Source organism: Serinus canaria, chromosome 1 (genome assembly GCF_022539315.1).
Source record: "Serinus canaria isolate serCan28SL12 chromosome 1, serCan2020, whole genome shotgun sequence".
Lineage (NCBI taxonomy): Eukaryota > Metazoa > Chordata > Aves > Passeriformes > Fringillidae > Serinus > Serinus canaria.
In genome coordinates this window covers 90894788-90912231 of record NC_066313.1, presented here as the reverse complement: position 1 = coordinate 90912231, position 17444 = coordinate 90894788, and the positions used below count along the sequence as shown (strand labels likewise).

Here is a 17444-nt window from a genome sequence, read left to right as displayed (position 1 = left end):
TGAATCCATGTAAATAAGGTTTTAGTTCAGGAAATTATTTGAAAAAGGGGATTGTTTTGCATTCACAAAAACTGAGATCTTTTAGAGGGAAATTTATTTCAAGCATTTCATAGAACCAAAAAATGTGATCTTACAAAAGGAGAATTTTTACCTGGAGTACAGAGAATTTAATGCAGACAAGAATGCAATAGTGATACCTGACATATAATTCACAAGACTAGAAGTACACAGAGACCTTGGATGTCACACTTTTCCCCTGTACATACCTAATATATAAATTCCCAGCTTCAAAAAGTGATAATCCCACCACAAACCAGCACATAATTCCAATTACTGAGAGGCCAGGGTCAGATTTCCTTTGCATCAAGCAGTAAAGAAGTGGAATGCTGGACTCTCTCAGATTTGACCTGGTTCAAATGAGGTCCTGAGCTTCAAATAAGGGATTCTTCACTGTCTGTGTGTTCAGAGGAAGTCCAGATGATGCAGAAAAAGATCCCTATTTATGAATACTTTATATGAGCTTTATTCATGTAAAGAAAAACGAAGAAAATTTAAAAACTGTTGTCGCTAATTACAAAGTTATGGGAAGGGACTGTTTTAAGGGGGAAATTAAAAGGAGGATAGATGGGCTTTAAGGGGTTTTAGGCTTTGTTTTAATTCTTATTTTTCTACTCTGATTTTGAATGGGAATAAATAAATTCAGTTCATTTCCCGACGCTGAGTCTGTTTTTCCCATGACAGCAGCTGGTGAGTGATCTGTCCTTATCTCGACCCACAGGCCTTTGTTTTACTTTCTCCCCTCTGTCCAGCTGAGAAGGGGAGTGATGGAGCTGCTTGGGTGGGCACTTGGCATCCACCCAGGGTCAACCCACCACAAGCACAGCATTATGAGGGCTGCTATGGGAAAAATGATCTCCAGCTCTGCTAGCCCAATACACAAACCTACCATGGTGTCTATGATTCTGGTCTCTGAGGTGCTTAATAATGTCCATTTTGGACTCTCTTTGTTTCTGCTTCTGCCTTTGCTTCCCTTCATCCCACCTTTCAAATAATATTCACATAGCACACTGTGGTGCTCTGTGTATGGTATTCCCACTGCTGCAGAAGTGATGGGGAAGCACAAGCTGTGAGCCTCGCTGTAGGATCACTTTGCAGAGGTGTTTGTTTCTCGTGGCTACAGAAGGAGATTACCTGGCTGTTTTACACTGGATGACTGGTTTTTAAACAGCTACATTTTGGACATCTAATTCCCACATCGAGAGTGCACTATAATTACAAGACTTACAAAAAACATGGTTTATACTGAGGGGATGAAGTTTTGAATCCTGGACCTAATATTGACTTCCTGTGTGAACCAGAGATGTAATTTGAGAGCAGAATGCTGCAGGCGTGGTTTTTGTTCCCTTTGCATTGCTTCTGCCATGAAAACAAGCCAGGGGAAGAGGAACCAGGGATTTCTGCATTGCAGGAGGAATCCCTGGCCAGTGTATAGGTAAAGTGTTTTTTGCAGGCTTTTTAGTTAAAATTGCTCCTTCTTGTCAACCAGCATGCATGCCTATTATACTATCCCTACATGGTAAAAAAGAATTTTTCTGTTTCTGTAAGCATGGAAATAGTAAATATTCAGGAAATATATTATTTGGGGTTTTTAAATTTCTTTTTTTAGTAAAACATATCAAGATCTTTTGAACCTTGTTTTGAAATCAACCAGTGCAAAAATCTCAGATTATAATTAAGTATTCTTCTGCTTTAGGATTACCAGTGGAAAATGACTTTTCCAGACTGTCTGCCAGCACTACAGCAGGCTCATCGATTCAAAGGCACAGGGAGAGCCACACTAGTCAGGTAAATATTTCATTGATGGCCTGCTAAACCGTTAAAAGAGAAAAACATTATAGTGGGCACACGTTGAAAGCTTTCTCTTGATTCAAATTTGGGTATTGGCATTGAAATAATGCAGACTTCTTTAACAGGTTGGTATTGAGGTAAAGACAATAATGAATTAGCTACCAATTTTTTTTTCGCTGGAAGAATAATCATGCTGAAAGGTTTTTATAGTGAGTTCAAAGTTTATGAAACATATTTTGTTGCTGGTTGTGAGGATGCTATTTTCCAGGCAGAAAATACGTATTTTAACCCTGAGAAGACCAAGATGTTATCTCTCTCAAGATACTGATTCATTCATAACAGAAATACTTGCATGAATACTTGCATACCTGGTAGAATTAAATGCATAATTATGTAATACTTTTTTGTTTAAAAGCAAAGAAGACTTTAAAAATGCTCTTCACAATTTCTGTACAAGTACCAATAGGTAATAAAATCAAAATATCTATCAGTTGAAACAGCAGTAGGTACTTAGGTAATGTTAAGTTTGCCTTGGTTTTCTTAACATTTCTAATGAGCAAAAGTAATTTTAATATTGCGACATAGAATTAATTCTGACGTGCATTAAATGAACAAAAAGGGATAAACTTTTTCATAAGGTTTTTAAATTCTTTCTTCAACATTTTGTATCTGATGGGAACCCCTTTACTTTCTAAGTAGCCAATTCTGGCATGGGGGGCATTCAAAAATTTTATTATTATATTACTTCACTTATACAGCATTAGCATATTCTCCTGTTGTCATTATGTCTTCAGTGTACTTTTCTAAAGGGGCAATCCCAAGCCATTTTTTTAATTTGAGATGATTGTAAGAAGTCTACAGTAAAGATAAATATTGTCTAAATAGGAAGCAAGTTGGAGCAAAGAGGACTTTTCTAAACAGAAACCTCCCATTACCAATTTTACCATTTCCAAACTATTTTACCAGAAGGTAAGAGGTGCTTTATCATTTGATGTCTATGAGGGACAGCTGACATTTCATAACAACAAAACACTGGCCCTAGACAAGTTAAATGAATGTTTAGCCTTTGACTCCCACAGGAGCGAGATCCAACCTTCAACATCATACTTGGTGTTAATGTAGCTCTGAAAAGCAAGAAGTTTCAACTGGATAAATATGTGAGCAAACTGGTAAAAAAGCCTTCATTTTTTGTTTTTCTGCCTTACTGTCAGAAGCACATAACTACAGGGCCTATTCTGAGCTGCAAAATTGTGCCAAGACAGCACTCAGCACTACACTTATCCCTTGAGTAAGGCCAGCTAGAGCTTACTGGAACACGGGAGCAAATCCATCTTGCACACCGCACCTCACCATACCTCTCAGGCTCTCAAAAATGGACTTTGACCCTATTGTGAAAAAAAAAAACTTTCTTCTGTCTCCAGAGGAGGATCCTGGATGAGGGTGTTTCCAGTTGTCTCTGTTACATTTTTATTACATCAACCAAATACTTATTACCTATGAGAGTGGCCAAAGAGAACTTTCTGGCAAATGAAAAGTCCAAGTCTGACACTGCTTCAGTTTCAAACCTCACCCAGTGAGAAGCTTTTGTCCTGAAGCACCTCACACCTCTGTTGTTAATGAGATAACTTGGGTCAAGATGGTCATGTTTAAATTACTACATCAGGACAATACAAAAAGCTAAATGAACTGGATGTAGGGGAGCCACTGTCCTCTCCTTCAAGTCTTTGCAAATGGAAACAACATTTTAGAAGCAAGTCGTTAACAATTTGCAAATTTGTGCTTTTTATTTTTCCAAAAGTGCTTGCCAAAACCTTAACACAATTTCTTTTCAGTATTGTGAAATGCCACTTTTCAGTAAAATTTCAGATGTTTTGCCAAAGTGTTTCACAAATTTTTAAAATAAATTCCATGCGATGTACTTGGAATTACATGCAGGGACAATCCTTAAATTCAAGCTTAGTAAGAACTGTGACAAGTTGAGAGAAGAAACCAGTAGTTCAGTGATATTGATCCCTTTAATGAATAAACATCTTCCAAAATAGTGTTGTCAAAAGAAAAACAGAAAAATGTTCTTCTTCCCATAAAAAGAAAAAAAAATCCTAAAATATCTATGCTCACAGGGCTGAGAATTCTTACTGTGAAAAGCCTTCCTCAGCATTGCCAAAGCATGGCATATATTTGAAAATGACTGGGTTTAATTACCGTTGACATTTCTTAGCACGCTGCTAGAGACTCTAACAGCCTACAAGCTGATTGTAAAAATCTTTGCCAGGCTTCACTGTAGTAACCTTATCACTTAAAATAATTCTTGCACAGCTGTATGAAGTGGGACATATTTTTTCACAGGTCCATGATTGACTAATTGCTCTAAAGAGAAAAATTTAGTTCCTCGGATATCTTGGCAGACACTGTCACTTCAGCTAAAGAAAACTGGTTCACTAGTTTTCAGGAGCTTCCAACATTTATGGGTTTTTTTTTAAAATATCTCCCTGCTAGTTCCTTACTGAAGTGACAGGAAGGGTTAGTTCATTTCATTTGTGTCACAGGATCTCAAGGTGAATATCCATTCCATTAAGTGGAGACATTGTGGCTATGGTACCATTGTGTTGCCACATCAGGTGCTAATTTCCTGCATGACTGCCTGACAGTCCTGCACACTGCAAATCTATGCACTCCAGAGACAATTCTTCAGGTCAGTGTCTGTCAACATGAAGCATTTGGATCAATCTTTTAACAAAAATTTTTGGCAGTAGTAACCAAGCATAAAACATCATCCAGATGATCATCCTAAAATGAAGTCTGCTGAAAAAAAAAAAAAAAAAAAAAAAAAGAAGAAGAAAAAGGTTTACTGTCGGCCATAAATGCTAATTTTCTAGGGCAGTGGTTACATAAATTTTTCCAGAATGAAAAAGGATAAAAATTTGAAAATTCAAATACTAACAAAATATTTCTCATTGGAAAGTTATGGAATAAAATTCTACTTTATTCTTTTAGAAAAAGTGGAGGAAGATTAAGGTTTCATTTTTGTCTCCTCAGGAATGAAAGACGATACATCAAAAGAAATAAGAGTTTTGCACGTCAAAAGAACAACAAACTATGGGGTTTTTAAACTTCTACTTTTTTCTTCATATTGTTTTGTGGTGTTACAGCTGTAGATTTCCAAGTGTTTTTTATCAATAGCACATAAAAACACAAAGTACCTAACATCTGATATAGCACTGTAACTTCATTCTCTGTGAAGATGAAAGCTGAACCATGAATTTGGGGGTGGAACCAGTTATTGAGAAGTTTCATGTGCTTTCATTTGTTCAGACAGTAGATCTTCTGGAAGCTATTGGCTAGCAGAGCCACACATTTTCTCCTCCCCAACCCAGCACACAAGCTTTCCTGTGTTTTGTGCTCTCCTTGTAAACAAAAGCATTCTAGTCAAGGAAATATTCAAAATTGAAAACCAAAAATCTACAGTAGAATGGTACTGCAAGAAGCAATACCATAATCTACCCTTACAAGAAAACTTTACTCTTAGCAGTGATGCCTCTAACTCAGCTTGTACAGGAAGTGTTATGGTAGCCTCTTGCTCCCCAAAAAGCAGAAAACTAGGAATATTCCTTTTCCAAGCTTGATTTTAAATAACAGATTTAAAATTATTTAAATAATTATTGTTTCAAATTGCTTCAGTGATTTGTCTAAACAGTTTGGCAGTTCCAAGTGTGCCTGGATCTGTAGTCTCAAATTCTTATGCCATAATTTCCTTCCAGAGGCAAAAACCTCACCAAAATTAAAGAGATTCTTTTTCTGGTCATTTTTGCCATAAACTTGCTTAGGTAGGAAATTCTGATATGACTAAGAGTCATTTCTATTCAGTCACACTCTAGGAAGTGATCCCAAAGCATATTGGCTATTCCACAAATGTTGAAATTGCTTAGGAGGGTCTAAAACCCAAAACCTCCTCAAAAATAAAAAAGCTAAAATATTGCTCCTGTGCTCTTTTTCTTTTACATAAAGTATTTTTTAGTTCCTTAACCAATCCAATAGGCTCTCTGCAGACTGTTTTTAGTGATTCCTCTGCTCTCAATAGCTGCTATGAGTGTCTATGTTTAAAAGGGCATAAAGACCATTGAAATATATAAATTCTTTGTAATGTCAGCAATGGCAGCAAGATGAAATAGGGTCAATAAAAGCAAACCTCTATATTTGTACCTCACACAAAAGCTAAGTGGCCCTGTCTTTTTTTCACAGATCCAGGACTCTGAGATTTTTTGTTGGATTGGGTTTGGGTTTTTTTTTTCAATGATATTTTAAAGTTGTTATTACCATTCACTTTGAAGTGAGAAGTGGTGTGAGAAAGATATAGTGGAATCAAGAAAAGCTAGCCAGCTAAAAAATTCCTTTTTTTCTTATGTGGGCAGCAAGAAGCAAGATGGTCTGTCTGTAACAGGATGAGATGGACAACCTGAAGATAATAAACAGATGGGAGGTGAGGGACAGATTCAAGACTGGAGTGATAAAAAGCATGTGTTGGGGGTGGGAATGGGTAGTTAACCAGGCAGAGATAATGGATGATTCTAAGAAGTAAGTCTGGAAAGAGAATAAAATAACTGAGAGAGAAGGTAAATAATGAAACAGAATAAGGGATTTGAAAAGACAAAATATAGAAGAGCCAGAGAGAAGGAATCAATCTGAAGAAATGATGGAAAAAAACCCTAAAAGGAAGATAAGAACAGGAGGGAAAGAACCAAGAACAGAGCAGAGAGTGGTACAGTAAAAAGACAAAGACTGAGGAAAAAAGTAGAAAGTCTATGCGATATTCCAGATTTGATATTCATATCCATGCACATATCAATGTGATCTTTTATGTGTGATAAAATAAAAATAATTATAATGATTGCCCACATTCATAGGGTTGCATTCTGTGCAAGTTAGGTCTTAACCATAGTCTCCTGATGATTCAGTTGTCCCAGAAGAAAGGTATAAAATTTTCTGTTGATAGATGCAAAGCCTCTGTCCAGTTTAGCTTTGTATGGCTGGATATTTGCCTGTTTGTAATCAGATGATGTCACATGCATTCAATCCTATGGAAAGAAGAGGAACACAAATAAACAAGCAGCTTGCCATTCTGGTAGGTTAAGTAATATCAGACATGTGACATACCCTGGTGTAGGATTTTGGTTACCCACTTCTGAAATATGTTTTATCTGCCATGTGCTCAAAGAGGTGAGATAAAAAGTCATGGGTATTTTTTCACATATGGTTATATTAGAAAATCTGCAGCCTTATCTCTTCTATTTTGTTTAAAGCCCATGGTGCAGATTGGCAGATTGCAGTAATATAGGAGCCAACATCTGACAGTGTTAAATTGGAAGTGGCTTTTCATATTAGTGAAGTATGTATTTATTGTTTCATTACAGCTTAAGCCATAGCTCTTATTTCTTGAAATCTCATTGCTTTCAGCAGTCTCTTCCATCAGAAAGAGCTGCATATTCATTATGATTTCAAGGGTCTTCTTTGTTCCTAGTTGATTTAATATTTGTTGCCAATCACTTCTTTTGTTGGCTGTTCAAAAGTTTAAAAAAATGAGTAGTCAAGAATGTGTTGCAATGTTTTTCTATCCCCCACCTTTTGTCACAGCTCTAAATGCTGGGCTCTGACATTGATTGTTATTGTCCATCATGTTTGCCCATTAGCTGGAAGTAATCTTTGATCATCTTTGAAGCAAGAAGTGGCAATCAAACAGGTCTGGTGTAATAAAAAAACACTAACACCTTTGTAAACATGAAACATCCAAGAGAAGACATAGAACATACTTATCATTTATTTGAATCAGTATATCCCCCTGAATTGTGTTTTGTTCATTGCTTTGACAGTAGCACAAAGAATATTCTTTGTAATGTCACACTCAGCAGTGAAAATCAGGTCCTATAACACATTGTGGTTTTATTTTTAGAAGACTTACAGTCAAAAGTATGTGCCTAATAGATTAAATGGTATGAGGAAATGCATAGTGTAAATTCACCCGTAAATACACTATCTTGCGTTGATGTTGAAGAGCTCCTGGAGGGCTGATGCCCCTCTGCTAAGCAGATATATCCCAGACCTGACCACTGTCACCTCCACAGGTGAGAGCACAGATCCTCCTCTTTGAACCAGTGGATGTCACAGCCAGCTCCCTACACACTCCAGGACCCTTTTCTGTCTCCAGGGCTTCATCCTCACTGCATTTGCCCTGGAAAATGAGATTGTGGAAGAGAAGGAAACAAAGTCTCCTGAGTATCCCCATGCCCTCCCTAAGCTCTGGTGTTTGGCTAAAGGGTGAAATTATCCCTCATGGGAAGCCACAATGGCCAGTGGCTCACCCTAAAAGGCTGCTTCCAGTTTGAGCTCAAGGGGAGTGTGGTCCACTTTAGGTGTGAGAGCGGAAGAAATTGGTTCCTCTGCCCTTCATTCTCCTGCTGTCACACACTGCTGCATGCAGATAGCAGAGATTTAGATTGCTAACAGACTGTAAATTAAATTATGTTTTCTTCTAACATTGTTTTGACCATAAGTGCAGTGTTTTTATACTACAAAGGATTATACCCAACTACAGCAAATAAAAGTTGATTGTTTTTGCAATTACTTTGAAAGCTTTGTGGCAAATATAGTCTGTATATAGTCAAAAAAATATGTCCATTAATGTCATAAAGAGGCAGAGATCAATTAAGTAGCAACATGACTTAGTTTGTCAGATATTTTTTGTTAGATTAGGTGCAAAGCAGTATTAGCATTGTTAGGTGAGCTGTTCCAAAAACCTCTGTGATAAATGATTTGTTTTCAGAACTCAACTTGAGAAAGACAGTTTCTGTCTGAATATATTCTTTTTCTCAAGCATCAGAGGCAAATTAGGAGGATGTCTTGATGGTTTTAGAGAGCATTGCATGATTTGTTTATCTGGAGATAAATATTACCTTAGAGAAAAAAGAAAAACAAATTCAATATTTATTGATGGTTGATGTTTTAGTCACTCTGGGAATGTGTCACCTTTTAGCTGACATCAGAAATCTAGAGTTGAAAAACACTCAGCCAAAAAAAAAAAAAAAATGAAAGCCATTGTATCCAAATAAAGAAAGTACACTTCTATTTTGAATATATAGACTTTATCAAAATAAAGAAAGAAGAAAGTACACTCCTGTTTTGAATATATAGACTTTATCAAAATAAAGAAAGAAGAAAGTACACTGCTGTTTTGAATATATAGACTTGTCCAACTCTACTCCCAGCTATGGTAATCAGTGTGCCTGATGTGTACTGTCATATATTCTTGAACATTGCCTACCTTGTACTAGTATTTTCTACCAGATTGCAAATTACAGTTGTATTCAGGATTTATGTGCTGATTTTTTTTACAAAGATATAATTATTTGTTTGATTGCTGAGATACTTCCTGTCTGTATGGAAGATGGGTAACATAATTCATTGGAAATACTGTAATATAACTATTGATATATTTTACTAATATTGATAAAGCTACTTCACTAAAAGATACAAAATTGTGGAAGGCAGGTTCTGTGACTTAAATCTATTATTTCAAAAAATAATAGATGATGAATGTAAAATATCCTGCCTGAAGCACAGTACAGGTGTGTGTAGCCCAAGATTCTCTTTCTAATAAAACAAGAAGCCTCTGCTACCCAGAGTAAAGTCAGAGATACGAGATGTCCCTTCTGCAAGTGTGATCTCAGTTTTTAGTGGTCTGTGAGGAAGGGCTTCCAGAGGCAGAGTTCATTTAATAGATAATTATCCTTAGTACATTTTTCTTTCATTAATTCTTCTGTAAAATCCTAACAGAAAGTGAAACTAAGGCAAACAGTGGAATTAATTTTTTAGGATGAGGTTTGAGAGCTTTCCAAGTGCCATGTGATAGCAGAGGGCTGGACTGGGCAATCAAAGATAAAGATAAAGACACCTGTGTCTGCATGATATCTGACATGAGACCACCACTTCCAGCATCATTCCACAACTGATGTTTGGAATAAAATTGAACCTGTCCCTTGAAAAAAATATCCAAGAGATAGCTGTAAATTTCTTCAGAAGAGAAAACATTTCTGCCTGAATCTTGTGGCAATGCATTTTTATCAGTAAATGATGCTCCTTTTAAATTTCATTTTAAGTACAAAGTTACTTTTAAGATTATCCCAAATTTTTATAGGTCAGCCAAGCTATTAGTTCCTTTGGTATGTCATCTATATAGCAATATTTCTTCTAAAAGAAGTTTATTCTTTTGATTTAATTAGAAATTTTAACTGAGAGAGAAAAAAGTATTTTCCTGTTTAGAAAAAACCAAATGCATTGCATTTTCAGGTTTGGATCTCACTAATGTTTTGCTGGCATACCTCCTCCAGAGAAATTCTAGATTTGCACCAGGCAAAGTACCCATCTTCTTTGCCATTTTCTCCTTTCCAGTGAACCCAATTGGCATCCATTCAAAGCTCTAGTTTTTGGATATTATGTAAAGTTGCTCCAAGACAAAGAAAAATCGGCAGCAGTTTAAAAGAACAATTAACTAAAATCACTTTATTTTTTATATCACATAATAAGGTATTACATTCAGTGGGTCTGCTATTGCAAAAAAAAAAAATGCCTGTCCCAGCATTCACATGATAATCACAGGAATCAGTTTGGATCCCAGTGTTATGTTTCTGTTTGAGGATTTTAATTGGAACATTGAAGCATGTAAGCTCATTTGTCATAGCTGCTCTCTGCTGTGTGCTGGGGTCCTTCATGATCAATGTAGGTTTTCCAATCAAATACAAATTTACATATTGATTTGAGTTATGTTGAATGCTTACCTAGGCTTCTTAACACACCCTGGTCTTACTGTGGGCTTTCCCCTTATATATTTTAATGAGTATTTTATTGGTAAATAACATGTAGGCTATCAAATATATAATTTTTCTTGATTCAGTAGTTGGTGGAAAAGCAATCCTTACCTGTTTTCTGTTCTTTCTTTAACATAAAAGAAAACTCCAAATATGTCTGTTAGTACTTGAAGGGTTAGGATTTTTGAAGAGGTTGCAGTGCACCTGTTTTGTAGTTTGGAAATAAAGTTGTGACATGCATGTTTGGAAAGAGTCAGTGTAGGGGCTTGTCAGATTTTTTAAAAAATAAAATAAAGCCATTAAAATGAGTTAGAAACATTTTTGTGAGAGTTGCATACAAGTTGAATCAAAATATGTTGCTCTTGCTAATAATTGCATGCAGTAAGAATTATTTTCTGAATTACTGAATGAAATTATGTCTAAATTTTGAAACAAGAGGTCTTATCATTATTGTCTTTAAAAATGGGGATCCACAGAAGATCTAGTGGGGTCTGTGAACTGCTTTTGAGGACTGCAATAACATTAACTGTGAGTCACCTCATAGCTAAAATTTATTTGGCTTTCATATTTAGGCAGCCTACAAACTGAAAGAGATTGTAAACAGGAGTTTTGTCAAGGCAGTTTCATTTCTAAAATAATTATGATAATTTTATCATCAACAATATACATTTATTGCATAATTCACTTTAGATCCTGATAAAAGTTTAGAAAGGTAAAATCTTTGCTCTCCTGAACTCAGTCTTCCCATGGATTCTGGGATGGGACCTCAGTTTCACTAATGGAAGAGAAAAATTAATGATGTAATAATTAACTGTGAGCATTTACTGACAATTACTTTAAAGCACCAACATTGACAAATCTGTTGAAGAAAACAACTGACATTTGAAGAAAACAACTGACATTATTTCTCCAAATAAAAAAATATGAACCAGCCACAATATGCAAATGTCTCAGGAACACAGGTTTATATGCTTTGCAGGTCCTTACATTGCTCTGTGATTTTCTGTTGTGCTTCTATGTCTATAAGCAGGAACCTTACTAAAACTTAAAGGAGCAAGTGGTTTTAGTTGGTAGTTCTGGTAGTTTAGCAATAAAACATGAAGTGCTACATTTTTCGCAAAGAAAATTATTTGTATGTTTTAAATAATACTTAATTAGCATATGTAATTAAATGTCTCCTTTCTGGTGGATATTAGTAAAAACAATGCACTTAAAAATGAAAAAAAATTACTGGAGTATTATACACATATTTTTTAAAAGGTAAACCCTACATTTCATCAGTGAGGGAGCAAATTGAGGTGCAATACTGAAAAGAATCTATCAATAATAAATCTCTGTTTGTCAGACTGTGTAATAAGTCCTTTAGTCATAGGCTGATGATAAAGACTGTTACATTTGACACACAGAGAATGTAAGTTCTTTGCTTATGAATGTTACAAAACATCCTCTGTAAATTTATAGTGTTTGATCTTTTAATGCAGAATGAATTTCTTGAAATTCTAGAGCTAAATCTCTAAATAACTCAAAGTTAAATTTAAATGTGCCAGTTAATCACTTTATCAGGCACACTTTTTTGTCACAAATTATTTAAAATATAAAACCTTTTACTTTCTATAATTAAAAACTTGCTTAATTTTTAACTTGCATATGAAATAGACTGTCATTAAAATAATTTATTGGCTTACTTATAGCAACTCATCTTGATTCTAAGACCAAGTTGAAATCCAGGATGTCTTCTTTCGGCTGAAAAGTGAAATTTAGGCAGAACTTACAAGCCTAAATCCAAAAGGCAGTTCAGAGCCTCATTCTCCAACGACTATGCACTACTCAAACATGTAAAGGCAAAATTGTGCTCAAAGACTTTCATGACTGCCAGCATATAACCAAAGTGCTCAGTCTCCAGTGGTTTTTTTGTGCATTTAGAATCACAAAGGACTCTCTCTGAAGGATTTACTTTAGCACACCAATCTGACTGCACACAGCCCAGGAGTCAGAGTCCTGCTCTGCACTCAGAGTCCACCCCTTGTAGTTGCAGTGTCCTCTCAGCATGTGGGAACTTGGTCTCTTCCTTAACCTGAAAGAACTGTGGTGGGTTGACTCTGGCTGAACACCAAGTGCCCACCAAGCTACTCTATCACCCTCCTGCAATAGGACGGGGAAAAAACAAGACGGAAAAAAATTATGGGTCAAGATACAGGCAGTTTACTAAAGCAAAAGTGAAGGTTGTGCATGTGCAAGCAGCAAAGGAAGAAGAAAAGAAAACAGAAAGTTTTTATTCTCTATTTCTGATCAGCAAGCAATGTCTGGCCGCCTCCTGAGAAGCAGGGCTTCAGCATTTGTGAAAGTTGTTCTGGAAAGAAAGCCTTGTGTAAATAATTAATGTCTCCCCTTCCCTATCCTTTTTCTTTTGGTTGCAGATCTCATATGATATTGAATATCCCTTTGGTCATTTTGGGTAGGCTGGCCCAGCTGCGTCCCCTCCCAAAATGTTGCCCATTCCCATACTACTGGTCAGGTGGGAATGTTGGAGACAGCGCTGAGGCTGTGCCAGTGCTACTCAGCAGCAGCCAAAACACTGCAGTGTTATCAGCTCTCTTCTAGCTCCCAATGCAAAGAGGAAAATTATTTTTATCTCAGCTAGGACTGACACAGAGAAGCTGAATCCATATCTTCTAATTTTCCAATATGCTCTGACTTCTAGAGAATTCCTTCCACATATCTTGTGATGGAACTGAGTCATTGGTGTTCTGTCACCAATCAAAATCCCTGATGCCAGTAAGAGAGAATTTGATTTTACAGCCTGAGAGTTTGGGCTGTGAAGTGGAAGGAATGAATCCTGAAAGCTCCTCCCTGGGCTGCTCATTACAAATTCATTTTGTCCATCTTGCCATATTTTGCAGTGGAAAATATAGATCTGGTTTAAATCCTTCAATCCATCTCAGTTTCCAGTTAATAGCTCTGGTTCACAGAATAGTTCTTCTTTTGTGTGTGACTTCGACACTTTAGCTTTTCTTGTTTGCTCCTACAGAACTCCAGATACTAAACACAGGGATGGTGTTTCCACCCAATGGCAGAGCTGTTAAATGCCAATGTGTGTTTTGTGGGTCTAACCCAAATGCTGGGTTTACCATGTCTGACTGACCGTTGGCTTTCATTATGAAAATCCTGGTCTACAGTTGTTGTTGCTGATACAGGTGGTGGAAGTTGTTTGTTTAGTGTTTGTTAAAAGATCCATATTCTTAAAGTAATTAATTCCTACACACATCATTCACCCTTCACAAAATACCTGCTCAGGATAAGGAATAATAATGAAGAAACATAGCTAACTGTTTTATGATGTGCTTCATGTAAAATTATTCAGCCAACCTTTTCTAAAATGAATATGTATAGTAGATATTTAGCTCGTCACAGGTCTAATCATAAATGGAAAAGAGAAAAGATATCATGTTATTCAAATAGATCTAATTAAATTAATTGGTTCATTTAGAGCTCTGCCACTTCTTATGCATTTTCCCCCATTTCATTTTGACTGCAGTTTCATTTCATGTCCTTCATCCAGGCTGTTTTCCAGTTTATTTACCAGATCAGTTTCACAGTGAATAGATGTTTGAGATATTTTCCATCCTTGTTTTATAAAATGAGATAAAATATGTACACTTACTTGTGAACTGGATCAACTTTTTTCCACTATGCACTAGGAAATGAGCTCTAACTGATAACCTAATATTAATTTACAGCTTACATTAACAGGGCCAATATAATAAAGCTTTTTCAATCCTATAAGCTATAAACAGCATGCATTTGTCAATTCCATGCCCAGGAAAAATGTACTCACTGCTCACCTGCACCTATGTGCCTTTATGTTCCTTGGAATGTCACTAGCACTGTCTCTTTTCAAATACTCTGTCCATCTCTCAATCTGAAAATTCTTCCAGACTTCATTAGTCATGCTATCAAACTTTTGTCACCAGAACATATCCAATTACACAGTTTAAAAATATCTATTTTTTTTAAACTATATTTATCCTCCAGTGTTCAGGCATGTCTTTGATAAATTATTTCTGAGACTCTTTCATGTGAAACTCTTATGATGACAGCCTAACAAAGCTTGGTTTTTGTGTGTTCCAGCACCTCTCTGAGAAACATGCCTAGTGCAGATTCATGAAATGTCTAAAATTTAGGGACAAATTGAGAAGACTGTATTCCAATCTATGTGTGATCTAAAGTGGATTATGCTAATAATTTAACCCCAAAAAAAACTACAGAAAATGGCCAGGACTGGGCAAGCCGTGGTGACTCACAAACTATCCAGCTGTTCTATAGGATAAAGCCACTTGTCCTGTCTTTCTTGATGCATTGTTTCCAAGTGCAAACTTTTGTCTTCTAATCTTCTATAAACCACTGAAAAAAAGGTATTATATTTTTTCTCTGATGTGTCTCTAGCAATATATGTGAAACATTTCATTTTTATCTGAGTTGTTGAGATGCTCTGTTGCATTTTGTGTAAATATAAAAGCAAAGAGGTTTTTATAGTGATATGCAATTGAGATACACTTTAATTAAGTCATTCAAACATTTTCATTTTTTCTTCTTTAAAAAAAATCAGAAATTTAAACTGTTTTTTATTATATCTGTTATTAAAACAGGTATATTATATGTTAATGCATTTCTCTTTGAAGTATCAACAAACCAGAAATTAAGCAAATTCTCTGTACATATTCAGGCACATCCATGTAAGGGCTCATTCCTTTGCCACCATGAGCATGTGAAAGGTCTGACTTGCACAGGACACATTTGAAATAGCAGTGTAAAGCCTGGATAGCCTCTGTACCTGGCCACTTACTATACCATGAGGAAAGAGCAGGAGCCACAGGAAGAGCCCACAAGTAGTTCTTCTGCCCCAGGAACCCATTGTCTATCAGTGACAAAAATGCCCTTTGTGTCACTCAGCTTTCCTTTCAACTGGAACTAATCATGTGTGGGTTGTCTCATGAGCACTGCACATAATTTCCTTTCTCAGAACTAACATGCAGCCACCACTCATTATGACAAGCAGAAATGCAGCCTCAGTGTGAGGCCAATGTGTGAGGTGAAATGTGGACATTTTAGACATGCCACAGGTGCCTCTTACAGGTGCTTCTTTGGGGCTCTCAAGAAAGAAAGAAAGTAACAGATAAGGGTTGTGGACTATTAGATGTTATGATGGACTTGTTTCATATTTTCTAGTTAAGCCTCTCTTGCTACAGAATGCTCCCAAGACAACAGATCTCAATCCTTGCTCTAGGGGCTGCTGTACTGCGTAGGTATCAAGTAAGTCTTAAAGGATGGTGAGAAGGACTTCATTGCTTCATGGACTTGTGCTGCCATGAGGGCTTCAAACTGACTTGAACAAAATCAATAATCACTGCAATAGAAGAGTTAAATGGAAGGGAACAGTTTCTTCTAAGTGGATTATGAATCTAGTACAGAACTGTAACTACTTCAAAATGAATTTATAAGTAGGTTCAGGCTAACTGAAACCACAGTTAAAGTTGTTCATGTATTCTCTGGAGGAAGACAGGGACTGGCCCCTGATGCTGAGGATAATACCTGTCTCAGACAAGTAGCTTTGCTGATTCTATGCAACAAAGGTTATGGTTTCTTGGTTATGGCTATTTGGGTATTTACATTTAGAGGAAAAATATTGCTACTCCTGCAACAGCTGTAGGCAGTCTACTTTGAGTGTTTTAGAGAATTGTGTTCATGTACCCTTTGATGAAAGAGGGAAGTTTTTTCTGTTTGTATCATTTTTGGCAGTTGCTTCATACAACTTCAGACATTGTTACTTCAGACTCTGTGATTTTCAGCCGTGAGATTGCAATAAAGTAATTCTAAATCACTAATGTTCTTTATTTTCAGTGTAAAAATTTAAAACCTTTTTGGAGGACAAGTGTGCTTCAAATTATTTACGTGCTTACTTGATCTGTTTTCTTTATCCACTTTTATTATTATTGTTACTGTTATTATTGTTTTCTTCTCGCAGGTAATTCATCAACTTAGGCTTTCTGAAAATGAGAGTGTGGCTTTACAAGAGCTTCTAGATTGGAGGAGAAAGCTGTGTGAAGAGAGAGAAGACTGGCAGCAAATATTGCACAATACTGAGCAAAGAATCTCAGCCCCACCTCCACCCCCTTGTAAGAAGCCGACGCTGCTGAAGAAGGTAGAAGATACCTCCTGCAACAGACTCTCTTCAGGCATATGGGATACCACCATATGATTCAGATGTGTGTTTGCAGACTGTTAGGGATGAAACCATCTAATGACTTCCATCTGCACAATCAGCAAGTTTCCTTCCCTTCACAAAATGTGCAGGGTTTTTTTACAAGCACTAATTCAATAGCACAGGATGGAGGAGTTGTTTAGATCTGTGTGTGTGTGTGTGTGTGTGTGTGTGTGTGTGTGTGTGTGTGTGTACATGTGCATGTTTGTCCTTTTCGTATATATACATGTATACATATATGTGTGCACCAGCAAGTCTATATATGTATGCATGTGTATATATGTATGGAGACAAACTGCACTATAAGTACTTAGCTTAAAAGTACAAAACCGTCACTTAGACTTCTCCCATGGACAATGAAGAAAATATGTTAAGCAAATGATGATGGGGAGAAGTGACTGACAGACATTTTGGATAGATCAGGAAAGTCTGTGTGCACACTGTACTGCTGTTTTATACAGTACAAAAATGTTTCCTTTTCC

At 36.4% G+C, this 17444-nt stretch overlaps 1 protein-coding gene across 1 annotated transcript in view; it reads left to right on the top strand.

Annotated features, from left to right (window-relative positions):
* The window catches only part of MYO16 (myosin XVI), a 253364-nt gene extending 236147 nt beyond the window's left edge, over nt 1-17217 (top strand). The window contains exons 33-34 of the mRNA XM_009085476.4: nt 1754-1845; nt 16726-17217. Coding sequence (XP_009083724.3) covers nt 1754-1845; nt 16726-16959 — 326 coding nt within the window. The 3' untranslated portion in view covers nt 16960-17217. The remainder of the gene's footprint in view (nt 1-1753; nt 1846-16725) is intronic.
* Nucleotides 17218-17444: the final 227 nt, after the last annotated feature.